The 26,358-nt window shown below is 44.8% G+C and overlaps 1 protein-coding gene across 1 annotated transcript in view; it reads left to right on the top strand.

Moving 5' to 3' along the window:
- LGR4 (leucine rich repeat containing G protein-coupled receptor 4) overlaps positions 1-26,358 on the top strand; it is a 285,300-nt gene that overhangs the window by 201,983 nt on the left and 56,959 nt on the right. Inside the window, exon 5 of the mRNA XM_069221966.1 lies at positions 11,806-12,021. Within this exon, the coding sequence (XP_069078067.1) occupies positions 11,806-12,021 (216 nt within the window). The remainder of the gene's footprint in view (positions 1-11,805; positions 12,022-26,358) is intronic.

Genomic DNA, 26,358 nt, shown 5'->3' with positions numbered 1-26,358 from the left:
AGGCATGTGGACTTGGATCTGGCAGTTGTGGGAGTAGCATGTACTTTTGTGCAGCAGTGTCTGTGTCTAGTGCACCCTCCATCATTATACTGTAGTTTCTGGTTAGGAGGTGTGCGATACCATGTGCCAGCTGATGAGGGCAGTCCCTACAGTGATGTTGAAATGACCTTGACTGTTGATACTACATGCTCCAGGTGGACCTCGCGTGTACTTTTGCCTTCTGAGTACATTTTCCACATGTACTGCTTTTCTGCTTTTCTCCAGGGGTGTAACACAGACCTCTGTATCTTCTACGTCACATGGGGGCCACAACCCCCCCCCCCCCATCCAAGCCCTTCACGGGAGTCCCATTCCACCCAGACCACTGAATATCTGTGAGGTATGGGAGACTCGGGGGGCCTCTTCACATTCGGGAGTGTGGCTCACAGCATTTTACGTTACGACGTTGTTTTTCTCTTAACTGTACCTGCCAATTGCCTGCTGTCTCTTAGAAGAATATATTCTGCTTTTCATCATGAGCCGCTGTCCGTTCAATATGATCTTATGGCTTCTTGTTTCAGCAGAACTCTTCTGCTAAATCGCTTCAATTGCATATTCTCTTGGGTAAACCTTCTCATACCCTGAGCCTTCCGTTCGATATATTTAGATTCTGGATCGTTTAATTAGCAGGTGTAGTTTAAATCATGCACTACTTTGAAAGCACCCTTCTATGCTGCCTCAGAACAATCTTTTTTTATTCTGAATGTTTGACCATATCACACGGACACTCTACTTCAGGTTGCCCTTTCCATTGAAAACAAGTCCATCCTTTTCTGCATGATCTGCTTCTCCGTGCACATCATACACCTGCATGTGCACTTGACACTCCACTTACGCACACCTCAGGGTTGTCAGTGTTTCTTCCCTGCTAATTCCCTTCGATGGTTTCAATGCCATTTGTAGTTGCAATAATCCTTAATGCTTACTCTTCTCTTTGCGCATCAGTTTGTGATACCCCGGACTCGCAGACACTACCCAGGCGTGGCACAGCTGGCACTGCCCTACATGCCATGAACTCATGGGTCATAAAGGCAGTGGTAGGACCAGACGTTAGCATCGATAGAAGAGTCATATTGACTTTTGTAGTTTCTTCTCATTGTCCATCATACAGCCCCTTAGTAGCAAATATGAGGCTGTGTGAAGGTATCCAGGTGGTGGCAAAAGGTTAACCATGTGCTGGCAATGGGGGTGGGGTAGAGAAGGTGTTTTATGTAACTTCTGCTTTCCTTACCCTTTTGATGAATTGATTTCTATCTATCCGCCCTTAGTTCCCGCAACGTATATCCATGCCTTTGCTGTTCCATGCATTAGAACTTCATATACTTGTGCAATCCCAAGTCGATGGTGCCTCAGTTAACTGCGCCCATTGAGGTGCTGTCACTACATCTGAAATCATCATAGAAGAACGGCTTACCCCAACCACCTCTCCTGCCCCACTTCTGAATGTACCAGTAATATTATGAATACAGATGTTTACAGCCTGCCTTAATAAAATCAACACAGCACTCCTATCAAAAATGAAGTGCTCTAGCCCTAGGTTTCGTTTAACAACTTAACCTCTTACCTGCTGCCCCCCCCCCCCCAAGTGCTGAGCCCTTTTTTGGCTGTTTGTGGTAGTTCGCGCTTAGGCCTTCATAACGTTTTGTCCACATAAGCTATCCATACCAAGTTTGCGACCTTTTTTTCCAACATCCTAGGGATTCTAAAGGTACCCACAGTTTGTGGGTTCCCCTGGAGGAGACCAAGAAATGAGTCAAAATACAGCAAAATGTTTGTTTCTTTCAAATAAATGGGTAAAAGGGCTGCCGAAAAAGGCTTATGGTTTTTTTTCCCTGAAAATGGCATCAGCAAAGAGTTTGCGGTGTAAAATCACCATCATTCCAGCTTTCAGGAACAGTCACACTTGAATCAGAAAGCCACATTTTTCAATACAATTTTGCCATTTTACTAGGACATACCCCATTTTTAGGGTCAAGCCTGCGTTGCTCGCGCATGTGTATCGGAGCGAGACGCTTTAGTTATCAGAAAAGGGCTCGGAGCCCTGTCGACGTCACATCAGTGTGTTTCATTGGTTTGTCGGCTTGCCTAATAAAATCTGCTTGCTTTCATTAGTCGAAGGCATGCACACGTCATGCCTTTTCCGGTGGCTAGCCCTCCTCGAGCGCAGCGACCAAGTACAGAAAACATGCGAGGCTCGCTGTTTTCTGTCGGATCGTGGACTACTCTATTTTATTAGCGCGATTTCACTTGGCAGAAGTTTAGTAGGTTTAGGTACATAAAAGCACTTTTGCCGATAGATGAAAAGTCTGGTTAGAAGTTTACAACGCGGTCAGCTCTAACATGAGCAAATGCGAGACCCGTTGCATTGCAAATGCTTGTTACTATTTGTTGTGCTTTCAGCCTCCTTCCAGTTCGGGTGTGAAACCAATGCTGGATCCCGGAAAGCTAAACATTTCTGAAAAGTAAACAAAATACTGAATTCAGCAAGGGGTCATTTGTGTAGATCCTACAAGGATTTCCTACAGAAAATAACAGCTGAAATAAAAACAAATATTGAAATTGAGCTGAAAAAAACTGCCATTTTTCTCCTCGTTTTACTCTGCAATTTTTTCCTGCAATATCAGATTTTTGAAAAAAAAGCAATATACCGTTACATCTGCTGGACTCTTCTGGTTGCGGGGATTTATAAGGCTTGTATGTTCATCAAGATCCCTATGTACCCAGAGCCAATAAATGAGCTGCAGCTTGCAATGGGTTTTCATTCTATATCGGGTATACAGCAATTCATTTACTGAAATATAAAGAGTGAAAAATAGGTATCAAGAAAACCTTTGTATTTCCAAAATGGGCATAAGATAAGGTGTTGAGAAGCAGTGGCTATTTGCACATCTCTGAATTCCGGGGTGCCCATACTAGCATGTGAATTACAGGGCGTTTCTCAAATAGCTGTCTTTTTTACACACTATCTTACATTTGGCAGGAAAAAATGTAGCGAAAGACAAAGGGCAATAACACTTGTTTTGCTATTCTCTGTTCCCCCAATTCTCCCGATTAAAAATGGTACCTCACTTGCATGGGTAGGCCTAATGCTTGCAACAGGAAATGCAACATGGACACACACATTTTTACATTGAAATCTGACGTGTTTTTTGCAAAGGGCCTAGCTGTAGATTTTGGCCTCTAGCTCAGCCGGCACCTAGGGAAACCTACCAAATATGTGCATTTTTGAAAACTAGACACCTAGGGGAATCCAAGATGGGGTGACTTGGGGGGCTCTCACCAGGTTCTGTTACTCAGAATCCTTTGCAAACCTCAATATTTGGCAAAACAAAACACTTTTTCCTCACATTTTGGTGCTAGAAAGTTCTGGAATCTCAGAGGAGCCACAAATTTCCTTCCACCCAGCATTCCCCTAAGTCTCCTGATAAAAATGGTACCTCACTTGTCTGGGTAGGCCTAGTGTCCGCGACGGGAATAGATCACACAACGGTCAGTGTTGGTCCTTACATGAGGCAACTGTTGACCCTAGGGTGATCTGTTCCTGACGCAGGCTCTAGGTACAGGCTCTCAAGTGGGGTAGTGTTTTTATCAGGACAGGTGAGGTGTTACTGGGCGGTAGGAATTTTGTGGATCCCAGCATATTCCTGTAGTTTGTCTGCCAGAAATGCAAGAAAAAATTGAGTTTTTAGTGAACATTTCAGCTTTGCAGGGTATTCTGGATAAGAAGACTTTGGGGAATCCACACAAGTCATACCTCTGTGGACTGCCCCAGATGTCTAGTTTCCAGAAACGTCTGGGTTTAGTATGTTTCCCTATATGGCCGCCGACCCCAGAACCAAAAACACAGGTGCCTACCTTACAAAACCAGTTTTTTTGTGATGTATAATTTTGATGTCTCCACAATACAATTTGGGCAGTGGAATTTGGGGCTGAACTAAATTGGGGAGCTCCCAAGAGAACACTCTCTGTGCTTGCCGCCGCATTCACCTGCTCTCTGGGTTGGGCTAACCCGCTATTGTCTCGTTGCACAGACTGCTTGCGAAGGGACAGCAGGACTGTCCTCATTACCTCCCTCATAATTACTTGAAGAGGAGTTATCAAATGGGACTCCGACAACTGATAAATCAATCCCAGAGTCTGCGCCATTGTCTTATCCCTCAGATGCTGTCTCAGTATCTGCTGTCTGTCTCTGATCCTATGTCAGAGCTGTCCTCTATAACCCGAGTGAGGGCGTGAGCAGCAGTCATCCAACGAGATATATATATATCACTTTTATATGTGGGTCTGGTTTTCCTGGGTGGCGATTACAGCCCCCAGGGAAACCACGCATGCATTGACAAATATATATATGTAGATCTAGTGGAGTCTAGTGCGCTGCGATCAAGGGCCAGGAAACCTGTTCATGAAGGCCTCGTTTGAAAAGGGAGAGTCTCCCCTTTCAAACGAGGCCTTCCCGAACGTCGGGAAGGCCGTTTGGGGCTGTTTTCCCCATCGGAGCGGGAAGCGGTCTTCCGGCCACTTCCTGCTCCAATAGGGAAAACAAAACAGTGAGGTCACATCACAATGGGGCGGGTGGGGCGTCAGCGGGAGACACGGAAGGTCTTGAAAAAAGATAAATCCTCGGGTATGACGCACCCAGGGATTTTTTAACCCCCTCCATGGTGTCGGCCACTGGTCGTGACCCGCACCAAAGAGGTTAATGCTTCCTGGGAGTTGGAGTATTAGTTCTCTTCATTTGATCCAGTAGAACTCGCACACCTGAATCCAGTTACTGTAGCATTGCCATTGATGACATGACCTGGACTCATCTGGTAACCTTTGCTAAAAGACCATTTGTCACCATCAACGCGCATCTCAGTGAGGCACATGATTGAAAAAATTGGCCACTTAATAGCGCAATGTGCTTATGAACATAAGCACTATTCATGTGAATCCATCCCTGTTAAAACTACTTACTAGAGGTGAGCAAGGCAGAAAATTCATAGAAAATGCATACCAGAGCTGAGCCAGGGATGCGCCTTTGTCCTAAGGATGGCAAAAAATCCTCACGCGACTGCTCTCTCGTCCTCTGCCTCATTTTCTCTTACTTTCCTCTCTCTCTTTCTGGCTCCACTCTTTCCCTTTATGTATTCTTCCTTACTTTCTACCTCCTTTATTCTTCCTTTTATCTCTGTTTCCCTTCCCCCTCTCTTGGGTCCCTTCATTCACTCTTATCCCTTACTAGCTATTTCTTATGCTCTACTAGCTGTCTCTTATCCTCTGCCTTCTTACCCCTCTCTCTTTGTTTCTCATCCCTGGCCTTTGCTCCTCAGTTCACTGGGAGTTCCTCCAGCCAACATCCTCTATCTACACAGGTGCCTCCAGGACTCCCAAAACATCTTTATCATAAAGATTTTTGATTTGGAAATGCATATTGCTAGCAGCACCTTGCCTTCCCCTCCTATGCCTCATGCAGATAGCTTTGAGAATAGTGACACTGCTGGGGCATAGCTTCAAGGCAGTGTATGGGGTGCGACACCCCCAAATAAATGCTTTTTTTGCTTGGTAGTTGGATCTCGGGACCCTGAGTCGGGTCTGCTATGTCTGTTGTGTTTTTATTTTTGTCCTGATTCCACTAAGAAGCTTTAGCTTGTTCATTTTTTTGGCGCTCAAGCACTGAAATATATAGTGACCGGTTTACCAAAAAAGTAGCAAATCTGCACTCTTCTAAGTACTTCTTAAGTAGATGCACATGTATTACTTTGTGGAATTCCCAAACATTGGCAGTAGTAGACTTTAAAAGCTGTGTCAGTCTCAGGTCTCCACTTATACTACTGGCTATCAAGCCAAAATGTAATGGAACAAATGTTTGCAAATAGCCTAACCACTAGCAATCCCTTGGGTGACATTCTGAACCATCATTTTTCACCTACTGTGTCATACTAGCCATAGGGTCTAATTTAGGGTTTGGCAGATGAAGTAAAGGTTGACAGGGAGACAGAGTATTTTAGATCTGCCACCCTGCCTTTACTCTCCCATCAAATTTAGAGATGGACGGCCACCCCTGCGGACATCTTTAAACATTGATAAGAACCACCTAAATTATGGTTTTTGTCAATGTTGGAAAAATATGACTGGAGGCTCCTCCAAGCCTGATGGCTGCCTGTCAAACTTTTGCAAACTTACTTTCCCAAAAAAAACTCACAGAGCAGAAGTTTGTTTTTTTTTAAAAGAAAGAAAACTGAAAGCCCCCCACACCACACACGGTGGCTTACCTTCGACGGCTCCTACACCGTTGGGCCATCGAAGGTTTTGCACCAACAAAGTGAGTGTTACTCCACCAGCATAAAACTTGCAGTCCACCCGACTCAAAATTAGTGGCCAGACCTTATGTTTGGTGGGCAAAGAACACCATCGCTGTTGCAATAGAGTAGATGTCCCAAAACTCACCTAATGCAAATCAGTACTGACCCTGCTCCTCATGGAAACAGTCCACTTCACCCATTTATCCTGTGGTCCACTGCTTTTTTGCAGATGAGAAATGTGAGATTCACACTCCCCTGAATCTCCCTGACTACACTACACCCCTGGGTACTGCACTAGAGGGATGCTAGGAAGGCAGAAGCTATGGCCGTCTTTTGAGCTAAGAATCCCAGTGGACGTCCGGCCAAGCCGGCCATCAAACTTTCAGTGGCTCGCCCACCTCTAGTACGTACGTGCTGACATCTAATCGCAATTCTCCCAGCCTTTCTCCTCCCGCAGTAAGTTGGGCTCCACTCTTGAAAGCAGCCGACTGTGTGGTGGCGGAGTGCACCTGTTAACTCAGTGGGTGGAGCAGTCTGACGCGATAAGATTGCAGCTCTCTCATGAAGCTGAATGGGTTTATCAGCGGTTCGTGTATCTTAATCTGATCACTAGACCTGGAGTATTTGACTCTGATTTCTTTGCGGTTTGGAAGTGCCACTTAACAAGGAACAAAGTTCACTGCAGTCTGTCCATGGCCATTGTTGTTATATTCTGTCTCCATCTGTTTTGGATTGGTACAGCAACTTGGATTGAACCAGTTAAAGTGTGGATTGGGCATATCTTGTATAGTGTGGTTTGCATGCTGGCGGCCGTGCAAACAAGGAACGCCACAGGTCATGCTTCAAGCGGCTCTGCTGTAAACTGCTTTGGTAGTTTTTGGGCCGTGCACATAAGAGGAAATTCGTGGCAAGTTGTGAACTTTAAAGCGTATGCACAAGCAACGTTGTGCAAAACTGGTAGGAAAGAAATTTGAGACCGTGAAATGTGCATTTTAAGGAATTTAGGAGACGAATGGAGAGGGTGAGGTACGGTGGGAGGGGGTTAGTGGGGGGTGGGGTATATGTGTGTGTATATGAGTATTTTCCTAAAACCTGCTTAACAATGACATTTTCCAGGCACTCAAGCCCCAGCAACTCATCACTGCGCATTCATTTAAGGTCTTGCACTAGTAATGCACCAACCTTTAAGACAGTGGTTCCCAACCTTTTGATGTCTGTGGACCCCCACTTTATCATTATTGGAACCGGGGACCCCCACTGGCTCATTATTTGAATCCGGGGACACCCCCCCCCCCCCCCCACTGAATCATTACTGAAAGCTGCGGACCTAATCTGTTAATATTATTTAATTTTCTGAGCAGTCGCGGACCCCCCTGAGGAGGCTTCGCGGACCCCCTGGGGTCCCCGGACCACAGGTTGGGAACCACTGCTTTAAGAAATCTGCCCCAGTCGCCCACAAACAGGCTTTTAGGGGCACCACATCTGGGTTTGCCCAATCACTATACTGGCCCGTCCCGACCTGTGAAGACCCACGCCAGCCAGACCCAGAGGACTGCTTACTCCTTTGCTATTCGCCAGCGGTGTAATGAAACTTGAGGGGACCCCTCCATACGCAAGCAGGAGCTCTCCAAGGTACTGTGCTGATAGGACCCCTTAGAGCTTGCGGGCCCCCTGCACCGCAGGGGCCTTTGTTAGGCCACTGCCGTTCGCCTGTTGCCTGATTCTATTGAATCCTAGTGAGGAGTCTATACCGATGCACACTCTCTCCCCAATTTGAACCGGCGCATAACATTTTAGTTCACTGATATTTTCTTTCTGCACCATAGCTTTATTACAGAATTATTTTGCAGGGATTCGCTGGCATCCCATGGATTCTGTGGACACACATGCAAGGCAGAGATTGTCTTCCCCCTTTCAGCATTCTGTAGATTGTCCACAAAGAAGGCAGCTGACCGACGAGTACCTTTGCACATCTCCTCCCCGCATACAGATGGATAATTGCGGCGCTAACGTCCCTTTTTCCCCTTAATAGGCACTTACTTCTCCTAAAAAAAAAAAGACTCGTTCTTTTGTTTAAGATCTGCAAAAAGTTTCTGAATAACATCAAAAGCCTTCGGGCGTTCACTGAAATTTTGCGTGCTCCGGCCCCGCAACAGCGTTCCCTGCCCAACCAAAAAACGGGATACTGTGGGCAGCCCATCATACTTGGCTGATTGTGCCTAGAATTAAGCTCCACCTAGAGTCATAAATGTCTGCATTTACTGTTTATATGAATCGGCATGTGAGAATTAATGCCAAAAATTAACCTTTTTGTGCCCCAAAACCCCAGGTTCATTTTTCAGTGTAAAAAAATTTAAACTGACGCTCAGACCTATTAAGCTTTTTGAAAACTAAGTCATAGTGACTTGGAAACTTATAAATACCTTAGGTTACCATAGTATTTTCAGACATTGGCTATAAAGTATCAGAAGTGATGCAGGCATTCCATTATAGAAGATCTATAGGCTTTCATTAATTGAGGGAATGTGCAGGTATTTGATTGTTGATGACCATTGTAAATATTGGATTGATGGATGAGATTTTGGTGTCTCCTGCCGCTTTTTTTTTGTCGGGACAGGGAGCGTCGATATTCTCGTTGCCTGGAATGAACTTCTTTGCAGCGGCTGCAGGCTTCTTTCCTCCCCTCGACCTGTAGAATTCTTTCACCAAGAAAGCTAGACAATCCATAAGCCAAGTTCAGTATGTACAAGTTCTGCTCCTGAGTGAACTCTGATCGTGAGAAGCCCACTCACAGTGAGGATCCTGTATACTGACATGTCATTTCACCAAAATGTTCTGGATAACAGCCCTGCTGACATCACTGGAAGTGAAAAGATGTTGACCACAGTGACCGGCGACAGCACGGTTTTTACGAATGGGAGGGGAGGAAATTTGATTAGGATGTGAATTGTAAGTCTGATACGTATTGACTCAATAAAACGTTTCCAACAAAAAGTTTAGAATATACTAGTTTGTATCAAGAACACACACACCAGTTAATAAATATAGGAAAAGCTAAAGGTGTGCTTACTTTCAAATACAGACAAAAGTCAGATAGCTTAATACACATGACTCGAGCAGGCCCTGCCCCCTAAGTGACACCCCTTGTGTGCCTGAGGGTGATTTGATATGGGGTAGAGGCTAAAGGAATGATTGCATATACACTCAATGGTCATATATATTAATTGTGTAGTCACACAACTTCCAAGCAGTCCCCACCCCTTGAGTGATGCCCCTTGTGTAACTTAGGGTGATTTGAGATGTGGTAAGAGGCCTAGGGGGCACTCACTTACACACTCAGAAAGATTCATTCTTTAGCCAAATGACTCTCAAGCAATCCCCGCTTCCTATCTGATGCCCCTTGTGCCCCTAGGGTGATTTGGGATGGCGAAGAGGCTCCATTTTGGTGGGCAGTACGCCTTTGTGGAATGGGTCTTTACATTTGTTAAACATAATGTAGCTTGGAAGAGTGCAAGGTGCCAGCTTGTCTCCATGTCAGTTATCGTGACGCGGATCTGAGCGCGTTCAGCTAATACGCAGTGCTTAATTTGTTTAAAAAAAAAAAAAGTGCCAGAGTCCTCGTCAGGAGGCAAGTGCAGCTTGCACCGCCCATTGACGGGGGTGTCAGTGACGATACAAACACACCTACCAACCATCAGCCTCCTAGAAGTGTGACAATTCGGACTATTCCAGGCCCACAAATCTATAAGAACGGCTTGGGCAGCAGCTATTAGTATTTTTTTTTATTATATTGAATTAGTAAACAGTTCTTCTCAACCTTAAATAAGGCAACGAGCTGCACCACCTGGGAGCCCGTCAGGTGGCGGTGTTTGCACTTGTGTGCTGGTGCCGAGCAACGGAAACCACCAGCTCAAATTAAGCACTGCTAATATGAAAGACGTCGAGGCGCTAATGGCAGTGACAGTGCTCGGACTGCAGGTGTGGTGCGCTCTTCAAGATGGACGCTCTCCGAGTAAATGGAGACTCTTGTTGACAAGTGGTGTTTTTCCCTCACTCGAAAGTCATTCCTTTGATGTGAAAGGGGGCGTGTGAATGTGGACGAAAAAATGTTTTGTTTTTTTTTCCATTCATTTTCTAAAGAGGTTGCAGTCTCGTGTTCCCCGCAGAACTTTGTTTATCTCTGTCGAAATCTGCCGGTTTCATTATGGTTACAGGCTGTTCATGCGCACAGGTTACGCATCTGTCTGGGCATGGGGTAACTGAGACGTAGGTGGTATTTAGAACCCATAGAGCTCGGATCCGTCTCAAGTGTAAACACATCTCTACCTGTTGCAACAGAGCAGACCTTCACTTGGTAGACGAAATGTGTCTTCAAGCGAGGGAACTGTCATTCCAGCTTCGACTGCTTCTGAGCACAGACCCTAGAACAGTCAACCCAAATGGACTGATCGTTTCAGGCTTTGGTACGGTTTACGTGCTTCAACAAAAGTATGCAGCTTGGCCATAGGTACCCTTGCTTCAGATTGTTTTTAATTGTCAGTAAAATTCTGAATCAGTTCTGATCCCGTGGCAATATATGTACAGTGTGTCTAGAAAGGTTTGCCTCTATTTTAGTTCAGTCAGAATGTTCAAAATCTGAAGATCCTGAAACTTTAGGGTAAGCTCACAGAAAACTATATGCTGTGATGTAACAGTGTATACGTTTTCAGCGCACTGGATTCAACGTGTGCAATATAAGGTACTCCGACTTCCTGCATGCTTTTTAGTTCTACTAGCCAATTTTAGTTTAAGCAATTTTTTATTTGTAGAATATTAGACATTAAGAAATTGATTTACCGATGCCACGTGTGTGTGTGTGTGTGTGTGTGTGTGTGTGTATATATATATATATATATATATATATATATATATATATATATATATATATATATATATATATATAATATAATATAATTTTTTTCTGTTTTTTTAACTTAATTCTTTCCTTCCCAGGGGATTATTTTCGAAACGCTTGCTCCCTTCAATTTCCCACCATAACTATATTTTGGAAGCATTTGATATCTACTATATTTTGTTTGAGATTACTCATATGCTTGCGGAAAGCAAACCAAGAAGTCTTACCCAGACTTCTCAGAAAAATGAAAGAATGTGGCAAAGTGGTACAACTGATTCCTCGTACCTAAAAATCTTTTTTTTTTTTTAAATTTATTATATAAAGGGGGAGAGGTGGGCCTTATATTTATTTTAGGGGTTCTGCTATGAAATCTATTGCAGCAGTACATGTTTGCATAAACTTAGGTCTCTCTATTGTGCTGTACTGTCTGTGGAAAGATGTACAGTTAGTCTGTCAGATACATTTGCCCCCCCCCCCCCCAATTTTGAAAAGAGACCCGCTAGTATCATGTAATGTCATTCATCTGTTTGTTTTGATATTCTCTCAATTGTCATTGAATGCAGTTTCTGTGTTGCTCTCTCCCAACAGGCGACTGGATGCCAACCATATTGTCACCGTCCCAGAAGACAGTTTTGAGGGCCTGGTCCACTTGCGTTACCTATGGCTCGATGACAACAGCTTGACTGAAGTGCCCGTTCGCCCACTTGGCCATCTGCCATCCCTGCAAGCCTTGACACTGGCTCTCAACAAAATTACACACATACCAGACTTTGCCTTTACAAACCTTTCAAGTCTTGTTGTCTTGTAAGTGTTAAAAACTTATTTCATTCCAATCTAGGTGCGCGCAAGTTGCGTTGATTTTTCTTTTGCAGTCATTCTCTACTGATGTTACTGTCTCACCAGCTGGTTTATCTGTGATCCTTTTCATGGTTTCTGGGTGGTTTCTGGGTGTGGATCGCATACGCAACAAGTCCCACCCACCACAGCTGGGCAGTCCCACCTACTCCTCCTCATGTGTTGTTGTCAGCCCCACAAAAGCCAGACAAGTCCAACCTTCTGTCCAGTCTTCATCCAGGATATATTCCCTGACGAACAGTTACTCGCTTCTCATGTACCATTTTTCTATCTTCAGCATTTGCGCTTCACAGCGAGTCCTGCACTGTATAGACCCCTGTATGCACTTATATAAATCAAAATATTACTTTAAAAAAGTACTGTGATTGTGGCATTCTCTGTTATTGTTACTTTATAATGAGCGTGGAGCTCTTTCCTCCATTAGTTGTTGAGAGCATAAGAACTGATGTCTTTAATCTCAAGTTATCATTGGAATCAAAACCAGGCTGCGCCTTTCTTTACATTTCCCTTGGTTAATTTTAGATCTAATGGGAGACAGTCTTTTACACTGCGAGGTAAAAGACTCCCTTCAAAATTAGACTTATATCCTCCCACAATGTGGCTTTTCTATTGGCCCCATTTAAGCTGCATTTCAGAATGCATCCATCAGCTGTTCTCTAACGTGTTTGAGTGAACATCAGCTCCACAGCAAAGCAGCTATCTTGAGTGTGGGAAAATAGATAACAGATATCCACTGAAGTTAATGACAAGTTGCTACATTACATCAGTTTCAAGGACTTCCCAGTTCCACAGCCCTAGACACAGGCCACACAGAAGGATACAGACTTTAATGTCCCTACATAAACAAGCATTAGCAAAGCCACCAGGTATAAACTGCTACACTCAATACTTCACCCCTTTGGCTTTGCCAATAGTTTTCAAAAATTAAAATAACTGCTTTGTTGCAGTTAATGAATGGCATTGCCAAAAAATGCAAAATACCTGCAGAAGCACAATGACTTATGCTCGTGGATGCGTCATGATACTGCAGTGCCATTTTGGTTTTTATTTACTGTTTAGAGGTATAAAACATAATAGCACCTATCAGTCACAGCTGTGCTGATTACTCCACCCATCGTTCATGTGGAAAGGTGTGAATGAAGCAGAGAGCAGGGAATTCTATGAATTTAATTTTTAGCAGGAAACAATTGCAGGCTGCCACAAAATCTAGCATGGAAATTGAAATGTTTTCCAAGAAACTAGTCATCATTCTTGGGTTGTGCCACCAGGTCATGGCTTCCAGCAAATGTAGCCATTGGGAGAACTATAATTCTGGCTGTCACCGAGCCTGACGTATCCAGATTTAAAATGAAGTTCAGAATACTATCCAAGATAATGGTGGAAGTCAGTACATAGATATGGGCCAAGGTGGAGGAGTTTGTTCCCCAGAGCCTAGGGAGCGCATTGTGACAAGGCGAGTGAATGCGCAAATTCACCAAGTCATGTTTGTTCTTTTTCTCACTGATGCATATTCTTTGCTTTCATACAATTCATTTTCTTACCTCATGCAACTATTCCACCACACCTATGTCCCCAGAATCCTGGCCATTTCCACCAACCAAGAACCTACGCTTGTAAAAGGAAATGTATGTTACTTTTGATGCACCATTCTACCCTTAACTGTTCTCTGCTAATCAAGCACTGTAGCTGTAATTCTGCATAACATGCTTTTAGGTTGCAGCCTACCAAATAGTGTAGCTGTCTGGGTTCCTAATGACATCTTGGGGACTTCCAGAAACAGGCCTCTAAATCTTGTTCTTAGTTTATCACATTTGCTGTGCATTCAAAGACCAAGGTCCAATGTCAAGGCTGTCTTCGGAAGGCACTTGTTTCAGGTGTCTCTGTCTGACTTCAAAGTGTGAGGATTTATGAGACAATGTTGCTGGATACTGGGAGTAGGAAAGCGTTTTTTCTAGCACACAACAATCTTTAAATGAACTATGTACGTATTTCAGAACATATCTGAATTAGGAACACAAATTAAGCACAATTTTGTTTTTTTTGTGTAGTGTGTTGAAAACAAGTACCTTAATATGATCAAAACAAATCATTACACTTGGTTATCCAATTTCCACACATCTTGGTTTGTGCACTGAATAGTTATATTAGCAAAACTGTATGTCTATGCAAATATAATGTTTTTTTCAATACCATACCATGCATTCTCCACTCAATGCCAATCCACTCTGCTCGATTGCACTGTACTCTGCACCACTCCACTCTACTTTACACCACTCCATTCTACTATACTTTACACCACTCCACTCTACGCCACTCCACTTTATACCGCTTCACGCTACGCCTCTCTACTCTACCTTGTACCACTCTATTCTAATGACCTCTTCGCCATTCTATCCAACATCACTGCACTCTTCGGGATGCATTCTACACCACTCCAGTCAAGGCCACACCAATCTACTCTGCACAACTCCACTGTACGCCACTCTAAAACACTGCACTCTACGCCACTGCACTCTATGCCAATACATTCTACGCAAGTGCACTTTACTCTGTACCACTCAACTCTATGCCCCTGCATGCTATGCCAATCCACTGTACACCACTCTAATCTGCTCTGCCCTGCTGCACTTTATGCCACTGCACTCTACACCACTTTACTCTACGTCATTACACTCTAAGGCACTCTACTATGCACCACTCCGCTCTACGCCACTTCATCCTACTATGATGTATGCTACTGCACTCTATGCCATGCTGCGACACTGAACTCTATGCCACTGCACTCTGCACCACTCTATTCTTAACCACTGCACTCTATGCCGATGCACTCTACTCTGCATCACTGTACTCTGCATCACTGCTCTCTAGCCTACTCTAGTCCACTCGGACACTCTACTCTGCACTCCCCGCCACTGAACTCTGCACCATTCTCCTCTGCACTACTCCACTCTTAATCCACTTTACACCACTGCCCTCTATAACATTATACTCTATACCACTCTATGCTACTCTACTCTGCACCACTCTATGCCACTGCACTCTATACCACCAACTCTACTCTTTACTCTGCACCACTGTACTATGCACCACTGAATTTAGTGACACTGCACTCAGTAATACTCTATCTACTCCAGTGCTCTCTACACCAGTGGCGGCTGGTAAACTTTGAAAGTGGTGGGGCATAAACCCTTTCTTGAATTGGAGCATGTGAGTACCTGAATTAAGTGAGCCACAAGGGTCAAGGGGATTCTTTCTCCACCTGAAAAGATTTTGACTACAAACTGTGCCAAAGGGTGCATTTTGCAGCAGAATTTTTAGATGTTTAGTGACCATGCCCTGTCCTGAAGGGTCCCTTTTATGCAGTGCCAAGCAAGCTTTAGGTTCAGAAGTGGTAGCTAAACTCACCTTACCCAAGTAAATGTTCACAGTTGTCTCCTAAATGTTGATTAGAAATTATTGAATTACAGGCAGTATAGGGAATCCAGTTATGCAAGGTCAAGTGTCTTAATCTATTTTGATAATACATACAACGTCTTTTTCCCCTTTATTTTCCCATTTAGGCCCTGTCAAGTAGATGTTCAGTAAAATGTTATGGCCGAGACTCAAAATAGAAAGGGTGAGGTGCACAGATCACAATGTATACAAATTTCAATCACCGGATGTGGACAGCACAACTATACATAAATTACAAGTTCACACAGCTGCACTATTGCTCGGTTACAAATAGATCACATTAGAGAGCAATGATGTTTGGCTACCAAACATTATCTTGTCATTTTCACCATGCACTACCTTTCTTGTCCATCATCATCAAATGTCAGGTCTGTTGTATGATAAATATTCTCATCATCCAAATGTAAGGGATTGCCAGAATTGGGACACGAAGGGGATCAGTAATTCAAGGATAGGCCTTGTCTAAGCCAGGAACAACCTGAATTTTGTTTGGGGTAGCTGCAGTTTGACAGGGAAGGGCCAATGTTAGGAAAGGGATAATGAGACTATTGCCAGAAAGGCCCCCAAATATCACTGCTACGCTATTATGACCGGGTTTTCCACTGTCACCCAGAGAATGCACAAAGATTTGCCTTAATGGAGGGTGGGGCTGCTGAAATTTGGAGCAGGTCTGGTGGCGGTAGCCGTACGGTAATGGCGTCCTCTAGCAGGGTGAACAGTCATCTTTGTTTGCAAATATTAATTTCTAGTGGTAGTGACCAGGCATTGGGGGTTGTGCTGGCTAGTGGCAGCTGTGGGCGAGCCTAACTCATCTGTATGAGGTGGGCCCCAAGTTCAAGTGGCCTCTTTTACTTCTTGCCCACAGTCACTTCCTGGGTGCTGGTCGTCTGCTCACTTGATGGTCCGCCTGCTGTGGCTGCCGGACAATACTAAAGAATGATGATTATGTTAGGATTAGGCTAGTATGTCCCAAGTGATGTCCTCGTTGTGCCTCTAATGCCCCTTAAATATGCCCCTAATCAGATATTTCTTCTCAAGCTTCCCGCATGTTCCAAAGCATTCCCTGAATATGTCATAAATGGCACATTATGGTTAGGACTATCAAGCATACACCCAGCAAGAACCGTAATACCTCAAGTATCCCATGGTGATCCAAGTCACTGGTGATCAAACACAAATATAAAAATGCACATACAGTCACACAAAAGCACATCCACCGGCAAATTTTCACCCTCAGTTGGTACTGGGTAGCATAATGTAAACAACAAGGTAAAATTGCTAATGAAATATCTTGGGACCTAGTACAGATCCTGCTGTTGCTATGTCCAGTGGTAGGCTGTGGTCTCGGAAAGATTGAAATATTGCTGTTTGATGCTGTGCCCTGCACATCGTTTTCTTCAACAAAGCAGTAATGTATTGAGCTATCTTATTGTAAACCAGCCCAAAGATTTACATGATTGCTTTTTGCATTCATTTTCTTTGGCTGCAAACTCTTGGATTGTCACATGTCAAATTTTTACTCTCATATAATATTTATTAAACAGCTCTGCAATAGTTAATCTGTAATGCAGAAAGAGCCAATAATCCCCACAGCGGAGACACAATCCTTAGGCCTGCAGTAAACATGTTAAAAACAGGTCAATGTAAATGTAAGAAAAACAATTTCAAACTAAAAGATGTACATAATCATTTAAACCTATTGTCCAGCCAAGTGCAAATGTTATGAAGTGCTGTGAAGGCACAGTGATTGATAGTGTAGTCGGCTTAAAAGTAATGCAAACACAGGCCACCAAGCGCTTAGAAGCAGACAAACTTCCATTGTGCTTGTGGCGGCTCACAAAGCATAAACGTGGCCTCAGCATCTCCCTTTAGAGAGTTCTCAGACAAGCCTGTTGGAAGAGAAATACAACAGAAGTGAATGAGCCTGGGTAAATTATTACTTTGAGGCCATGAAGACCACAGACAACCCCTGACCTGGTTGCAGTCCTCTGTATATCAAATACCCAGCTGGTTACCTGTCCACCACACCGCTGGAACCAGTCACATTTTTTATGCCTTCTTAATATTGATAGAGTAGTATTCGTAAGTCGCTCTTCCCCTCTGACTGCACACTTGCCTTTGACAGGCATTCACACCAGTCAGTAGCAACACAGCAAAGACAGTCATAGTGGCAGCTCGGGCATTCTGCTTACCAGAAAACAGACTGATCCACAGAGTGGAAGGATGATCTTTTATTGTGGCAGGCAGGGAGAGTGTGAAGTGCCTGTCCATTCGTGACTAGGGTAAGAACACACTGGGCATCGTCATACAGCGCCCAGCAAGAATTAATGTGTTCGGCTCTATTCACTATTATGGTGCTGCCACCTCGTCTTATGTGAAGCAAGGGTTGAAGCGAGTTAAGGTAATCTTTGCGTAATGACCCTTGCTAGAAATGGGGTCTCTAGTTGGCAGTCCGTTTACACCCCAAGTAGGGATCCTCAATCTAGTCAAGGTAAGGGAGTCACACTGCTAAGATTGCCTGCCCTCACCCTCTTGGTAGCTTGGCACGAGCAGTCAGGGTTATATCAGAGGCAATGCGTTAAGTATTTGTACCCACACACAGTAACACAGTGAAAACACTACAAATGGACACCACACCAGTTTAGAAAAGTAGCTAATATTTATCCAAGTAAAACAAAAACCAAAACAACAAAAATCCAACATATACAAGCAAACATATGAATTTTAAAGGAGTAAATCCCAATAAAGCACTTAAAAACACTTGAGTTCCAACTGGTGCTATCATGGCACCATGATGGAGTTGTTCCCAACAGTCCAACGCCACTCACGAGGGAGTACTGCACCTATACCGGAGTCGCACTGAGCCCCAGGTACAGTACATTAAAAACTAGGCAGTCTGGGAGGTGAGGCATCGCTGGAGCCAGTGCAGCATTGGTTCCTTACTGTTATGCAGGAGTGATGAGGCATCTGTTGTGCACAGAGGTGCAGGTGTCGGCAGCGCGGCTGTGGTTCCTTACGATCCGGCGGGGTCAATCAGTCCAGCGGGTCAAGATGCAATGGGGCGACATGTCGGGGTCGCACTCACACCACTGATCACAGGCACCACGGTAGAGTCAGGTGTCACGGACTTTGGAGGCACAGCACTCTGGACTCATGATGTTGTGGGTCTTCAGAGGCACTGCGGGAGCATAGGGCTTATGGTGTCAGTCACTGGTGTCGCACTGCAACGGGAACCATGGCTTCGGGTACAGGCAGCAGCACAGAGGCGGGCAGCGGTGCGGGTTCTGTAGTCGTCCAGAGTCAGTGTGCCTGTTTCTTCTTGTTTCAATCCCAGGGCCCAGGAACTGGAGTGGGCACCTAATGGCAAGTCAGAGACCTCAGAAAGAGAACCCAGGGGCTCGCAGGTTAAGCCTTTGATGTCCCTGAGACTTCAGTCCAAGCCCTTGGAGAAACTTCACAGGCAGCATGCACAGCAAAGTCCAGTCTTTGTCCTCTCAAAAGCAGAAGCAGCAACTACAGTCCAACCCAGCAAAGCACACACTGCAAGGGGTCAGTGCTCCTCCTCACAGCTCTTCAGCGCTTCTCCTCTACTGTCTCCTCTTGATCCAGAAGTGTTCTAAAAGTCTGGGGTTTTGGCTCCAGTAAATATACTAATTTCTGCCTTTGAAGTAGCCAAACTTCAAAGGAAAGTCTTTGTTATGCACAAGACCCTGCCTTTCGTGCCCTGGTCGCAGACTCACTCTAGAGGGTTTGAGACTGCATTGTGTAAGGACAGCCCTATTCAGGTGAAAATGTAAGCTCCTCCCACCACTCTAGCCCAGGAAGACCCTTCAGGATATGCAGGGCACACCTCATCTCCCTTTGCTTTGTGTGACTGTCTAGAGAGAATTCACCCCCAGCCCAACTGTCATCCTGACCCAGACGTGTATTCCACAGCCAGGCAGAGGCACAGAATGGTTAAGCAAGAAAATGCCCACATTATAAAAATGGCATTTTCAAACACACAAGTTAAACACCTCCACTAAAAGATGTATTTTTAAGTTGTGAGTTCATACTCCATACCCCTATCTGCCCCAATAGGAAATTACGCTTAAGAGGTATTTTAAGGCAATTCCCATGTAAACCTATGGAAGAGATGGGCCTTGCAATAGTGAAAACCGAATTGGGCAGTGTTTCACTATCAGGACATGTAAAACACACCAGTACATGTCCTACCTTTTTAGATGCACTGCACCTTGCCCATGGGGCTACCTGGGGCCTACCTTAGGAGTGCCTTACATGTACTAAAAGGGAAGGGTTGGGCCTTGCAAGTGGGTGCACTTGCCAGGTCGACATGATGGTTTTAAACTGGGCACACAAACACTGCCATGGCAGCTATGAGACATGTTTACAGGGCTGCTCATGTGGGTGGCACAATCAGTGCTGCAGGCCCACTAGTAGCATTTGATTTACAGGCCCTGGGCACACATGGCGCACTATACTAGAGGCTTACTAGTAAATCAAACATGCCAGTCATGGGTAACCTATCATAATCACAATTTACACAGGGAGCACTTGATCAGCTGTGGTCAAGTGTCCAGCATACCAAAACCAGCACAAATGAAATCCAGTATATAGTCAAAAATACAGGAGACCGAGGCAAAAATACAGGGAAAACCACAGCATGGATGGCAATTATAACAACTCCATAAACAATATCAGTATATTCACCCATGCACTGGAAATGCCGGTTTATGCCTGACTATCTGCTTCTTCTATTGGACGGCAATCAGGCAGCCAGACATTAAAATATAAGTAATGCGTTTGAAAAAGTTGAAAACAAAATGTTTGAAACGGCCTGCTGAAGGGAGTAGCACAGTCCCCACGCCTTAACAAAAGAGCCACTGCTGCAGTCCACTCTACTCTATGCCACTCCAGTGTATTCCATTCTAACCGACTCCACAATATGCCACTCCAGTACACAACACTCTGCCACTCTACTGTAGTAGTCCACTCTTTGCCATTCCACTTTGACACACCACTAACTTTTAGCTATGCTGAACAGCAGCCAAGCTGGTGTAGAACATGACTTAAACACATGAGCAAAGCCAATAGCTCATGCATTGACAAGACCTATTGGCTTTGCCAGTGCTTGTTAGTAATGTCTCCTATGAGAAACCTCTGCTGTACCCAACAGTTGGTGGAGACACAGTAGAAGAAGCATTTGCAGTGCAATAGGTCTTGGACTTGCCAGAGTTAGTTATTGGCATTGTAAATTACTTTGGGACCTTATAAGTGTGTAGCCATGCAGCACATTCTCCCGACATCAATGTGTGTGTTAAATCATCTATGATATATTGGCCCTATTGCTACCTGGCATTAATTAAAGTCCTTTAACAGTACTGGCATGTATAATCTATGGTACTGGTGTAGTGCACACACGGACATGCACCAGTCAGAGAGACCCACAAATGGCCATTAGATCATGTAGGTAGACATAGACACACTTGCACAGGTAGACACGCCCAGAGGCAGAAAGAACACATACAGATACAAGGCTTCTGATGCCACTCTGACAGAATGTGCCGTGTTTATTGCCATGCAGCTGTGAGTGCTGTAGTAGAGTCCTGTGGGGAAATGATAGCAGCCCCGAAACGGCTGCCCAATGCCCCGAGCCTGGTCCCATCTGCTGTGCCAGGGTAGCACTCACTGTTTTTGTAAAACAAAGACAAACACACAGCTGCTTACCCTGGAGTAAGAACTGAAAGGTTGATGCATGCCTTGTGTAAGATAGACTTGGTTAGGAGCAGCTCACCAGCGTGCTGTATGGGATGTTTACGCCTTCAAAGCCAGCGAAGTACGATAATCCTTCAGCGAATAAGATACCCTCGAGCCAGAGGCCACTTTCTTTCGCTTTCTCTTGCCATTAAGAACCTGAGATGTGATTGAAGTGCATTAAAACAAGAAGCAACGGTGGGATTATTTTACTACAGGGTCCCCCTTCCTCTCACCAGCCGTGCACCACGACAAGTGCCATATAAAATTAAATACCTTCCTTTACTGATTTCAGACCATGATGGCGCACAACAGGGATATATTAGTAATACATCTAATTACAAGGAGATAAACTGTTCTGCTCGCAGGAAAGTGTCAAAGCGTCACACACAATCGCACTGAAAACAGTGTCTCAGAAAAGCAAACCAAAAACTTGACAGCTATGTAGCTTCAAGTTTATAAAACAGAATAGTGGTGTTGGAGCGAGCCCTTACTTTGTACTTGGACTCTGCCTTACCTCTAGGTGTGCAGATCATCAGCAACACTCCTACCCCCCGGACTTGCTCTTGAGATGCTGTCTGCCAATGGACAGCTCGGTACGGGGGCCTTTGCCTTGGTTTCTCAAGCCCAAGGTGGGCAGCATATGGTTAACGCCTCCACCTCACACCGCAGCCTCATAATGGCTCAAGGCACACAGTGGCACCGTCAGCTTAACCCCACCATTCGCTCAACTCTACAACTCTCGAGAAAGAGGCGGGCCCAATTAGAAAGTCAACACTAGGCTGTACTATCCTCCCGCTTCCGGCTGAGGCTGTTGGGTTTTGTACTACAGAGTAGAGCCAGACCTCCTGTTGTGAACGTGCTTTAAGGCACAAGCAACAGTTACCCACCAAAGACTAAATGAACACAGTTTGCATCTTGAAACAAGAGTGTCTAATTTGCATTATAAATAAAGTAATTTAATGTCACTCAACATCGTAATATGGCGGTTAATTGCAAAAAGGAAAGCTAACACACTTTCCTAAGGGTTGAATCTATATGCAAAAACTTAGCCTGTTACATTGAATGGAATCTGTAGTTTAAAACTGGACACTTTCTAGGTTGAGTTGATAAGTGCAGCATTGAATCAACATCTGTCTGGATAACACCACAGCCTTCTCCTCAGCTTGGTGTTTGAAGAGACTGTCAGTAATCTACACCATCCACCCTGTACATGGTTTCTATTGCGGCAGGTTTGGCAGCCTTGTTGTGTTCCTTAGTTGCATGAAAACAAATCGTCGCCCAGTGGAAGAATGGGTGGTGTTGGGATACTGACTATCACAGCCCTACTTAAGCATGCCCGCTAACTGCACAACAGTATGATCATTCAACTTTGCTATATTTTCTGTCCACAAATCCCTCTGAAAATTGAAGATAGAGGCTGCGGACGCTTTGTGCCAAGTTCCTTTGGTTAGTGCCTTGTTATGTATGCCTGCGACCGTTCATTGTGTTAAGCATTCCAACCCTAAGTAAATTGTGGTGAAAAAACTTTATCTCTCTATCACAAGGACCCTAAAATAAAAGGCTATGCTGCATGTAAAAAAGCAGCAACACAGAGTGCATTACAACCAGCAGTTTCCTAACAAGTTAATGGCAGCTGTATTGCGTTACTCTCCTCGAGGCAGAGTCATAGCAATAACTCCACTTTTATGGCAGAGACGGCTGTACGAAAAAAAGTTATAACTGAAAATCACCTACATGAACTTTCTTCTGAGAAGGGGGAAGGATCGTTCTTGTCTTGTGGACTGACACAGGGGCATGATGCTTCATGGGATGTTTAAGCCTTGAAATCCAGCAAAGGTTGATAATCCTTCAGTGGATGAGATCCCCCCGAGCCAGACGCCACTTACTTTCACTTTCTCACCATTAAGAACGTGAGATGGTGGTCGAAGTGCATTAAAACAAAACAAGCAGCAACAGTGGGATTTGGAATGGGCGAGCGGTGACCTGGGAGGGGTGGTGGGGGCGGGCAAGCAGTGTTGTGGGAGGGAATTAGAGACTGGTGAAGGTGCTACACTGGGTGAAGCGGAGCGACAAAGGAAAATGTTGGAAACGCACAAACGGATCTTCAATTTCAGACCCAGGTAAGGAGGAGCTTCATACATGTCCAACATGGTTGCGGGAGGGGTTACAGAGATGGGTGAAGGTGCTGCGCTGGGTGAAGACTATGGAGCTTCAATTTCGTACCTAAGCAAGGAGGAGCTGCATACACATTCAACATGAGTAAGAGCAAAGAAAAAAATAGTTCCAAGACCAAACACTTCAACCCACTGGTGAAAACTTAACTGTAGTTAGGTGCTGTTCTCTGGGTGTTAACAAACAACTAAAAGGCAGGACTAAAAACTCAGATTAGCCAATAGAAAGGAAGAGTTTTTACAGGACAATCGAAGTTACCAATCAAAAGCCAATGGGTGAGTTTTTAAGCCCACAGACTGATTACAGCATGTCTCGGAGAGACAGCGCATGCGCTGCCTAGGCTCGCCCCAAAAAAAAAAAAAGGAAAGAAAGAATGGCAACAAGAGATGCTTTTTTTTATGGAATAGAAGGTTCCAGAATAAACGGGTGTATCTGCATTATATAGTCTTATGAATTAGTCACATCATTTTTGGGAGGCTTTTTGATGTTTAAATCCATCCGAGGATCCAGAGAGAGAAGAAAGAGGCCATTTTAGTGAGAGAAGGTTTGTCCACGGCCTGTTGCTTCATAGCATGACTTTCTTGCATGTGTTTGCATTCTTTAACCTCTTCTTCTCCTGGTTCTTGGTTACCTGGCCAGCCAGGTTGCACTTCAGTGCGGTCTAAGGCGCGTGAGCCGGCCGGGAACCCTCTCTCGCTAGCAGGCACGGCTACCTGCGGCGGCTCCTCATCTCCATGCAGCAGGCGTGCTCCACGGAGCAGGGAGATTGATGGATCCGATCTTGTGACCTTGAGAACAGTTGTTCTCTTCCCAGAAGCCGGGCTTGCAATTTTTCATGCAGCAGAGGAAGGAAAATGGAAACCGGGGTTTCTAATGATCTTTTCCTCTGCGGAAAGCAGGCTATCTGCTAAGGGTCACTGCTGCGGAATGTGGCCGCGGCGAGTGCCCAGCGACGCCATTCGTCATAGTTACCAGCCCATGTCAATGAGAGCTTTGTACCCAGCGTGCCTACAGCGGCCGCAGAGAGGAGGCTTCGAAGGAATAATAAACGAAAAGGAGGTGATTGTACTGAAACTGGATGCGAGTTTGGAATAGCGGGAGCTTCCTGCCACATAAACATGTCACGGCACTCGTGACGTCCAGCAGGCCGCTCCGCCACTCTCTGGTTTTGTAATTATGAGAGCTTGTGATGAAGTTGGGATAATGTCCTCTTTCTGCTACGTGTGCAGCATTAAACGGCGTTAAATCGCGTCAGTCGGCCATAAAGAAGAAAATAAATCACTTTTTAATATTTTAAGCAAGGCACATCATAGACACAAACATTTGGTCCTGGGAAGAGAAAAATGACAAAGGAAGTAATGGCGTTGCACTTAACATGAAGCAGATGCAAATAGGGTGATACATACATGTATTGTAAATGATGTGGGGGGGCTGATCTGGTCACTAATCTCATCTGTTCCCTTCACTACACCGTGTGATCCTGAGTTAAAGGCTTTAGCATTTCACATTTTATTTACCTTGTGTGAACACTGGCTACACTTAGAAATAGCTGAACGCCGTCTTTAAATGGACCAGCACAGTAGACAGAAATGTGTATTCTGTGCAGTGTTGCCGAGGCTCTGCTTGCCTTTGAACGCTGAGAAGCTTTCTTGGGGTGCTTTTTCCGTTCTTTCCATTTAAGTATGCATGACATCACAGCCGGTGGCAGCCAAACATTGAACTGAATAGAGAAGCATCTATAATTAGAAGGAAGCAAATCTCAGCCCACAAAATGGCTACCATACCATAGACACTAAAAAGCTTAAAATTGAGGAACAAACGTAAAAGTGCATTTTGTATAAAGTTGAAAATTCAGAGAAACTTGACAAAAAATAATCACGTGGCACTCTACAGGTCGTGCATACTAGACAGAGCTTGTGCTGTCTGTTGTGAGGCATATTGAGGCTTACCAAGAACCTGGGGTGGCTTAGAGCACGCCCTTTACTTACCATTGGTTGGTTTTCCTCGTCTTTCTCTTTTGCTTGCTTCTTATTTGTGACCCAGTTTGGTAACCTCATATTTGTCCCTTCTATTTGGAAGGACAAATATAAGGTTGGCATGGAGCATTGTCTTTTTACAATCTCGTTGACTGATATCACTGCTTCAACTGCTTGCTTTTTAGACACTACCTTTTCCTTTTGTGTGAAACACTCCTTTAGACTGCCTGTGTTTTCAAGCAGTTTCCCTCATGAACATCACTCCCTCTGCACTCTGTTGCTCTTTGATGCCTGACTGCTTTTTCCGCCCGCCTCCCTCTTGTGCTTACCTGTACGGCTCTCCTCACTACTGCCCCACACATGCACTCCCCAGGTTGCTTTCCCCCAACCCCATCTTGCTTTCGCTGTGTTGCTTTTTTGTTCCCCCTCCCTTTCCTGTGTTGCTTCGCCGTTCCCCTGTATTGCTTGTGCTACCCAGGCCTACTTTAAAAAGATGCTTTTGTCCATTTTATTTGCTTTTTAGTTAACGATCCAAATCTAATGGGTAACTAAAAAGAAAAACAGCCCATGTCATTTTGTAGTCACGCATGCATGGTCCTGCAGAAAGATGCAGGCAGCAGAGTCCAATGCTTTGTGGTTTGTTTTTTTATGAAGTTCCACTGCATAGCTTCGCGGATGTTTTGGTCTACTGCTATAGATTCTTATCTGGTCCTACTCTTCCGGCCTCTGCACTGGCCTCTACCGTTACGGACCCTACACTGCTGTCCATTCACTCTGCACGTCTTGCTGCACGGCTCCCCCTTGAATCTTGTGCTGCCCTCGCCAGATGCAAAACTGCTTCTTTTGGGCCCTGTGCTGCTACCGTAACCAACCCCACCTTCCGGACCATGCGTCTCCATCCCCACAGGCTGTGGTGCTTCCCTTGGAC

The sequence above is a fragment of the Pleurodeles waltl genome, chromosome 3_1 (assembly GCF_031143425.1).
Source record: "Pleurodeles waltl isolate 20211129_DDA chromosome 3_1, aPleWal1.hap1.20221129, whole genome shotgun sequence".
NCBI lineage: Eukaryota > Metazoa > Chordata > Amphibia > Caudata > Salamandridae > Pleurodeles > Pleurodeles waltl.
The sequence above is the reverse complement of the archived record's forward strand: the minus strand, read 5'-3'. Positions and strand labels throughout refer to the sequence as shown.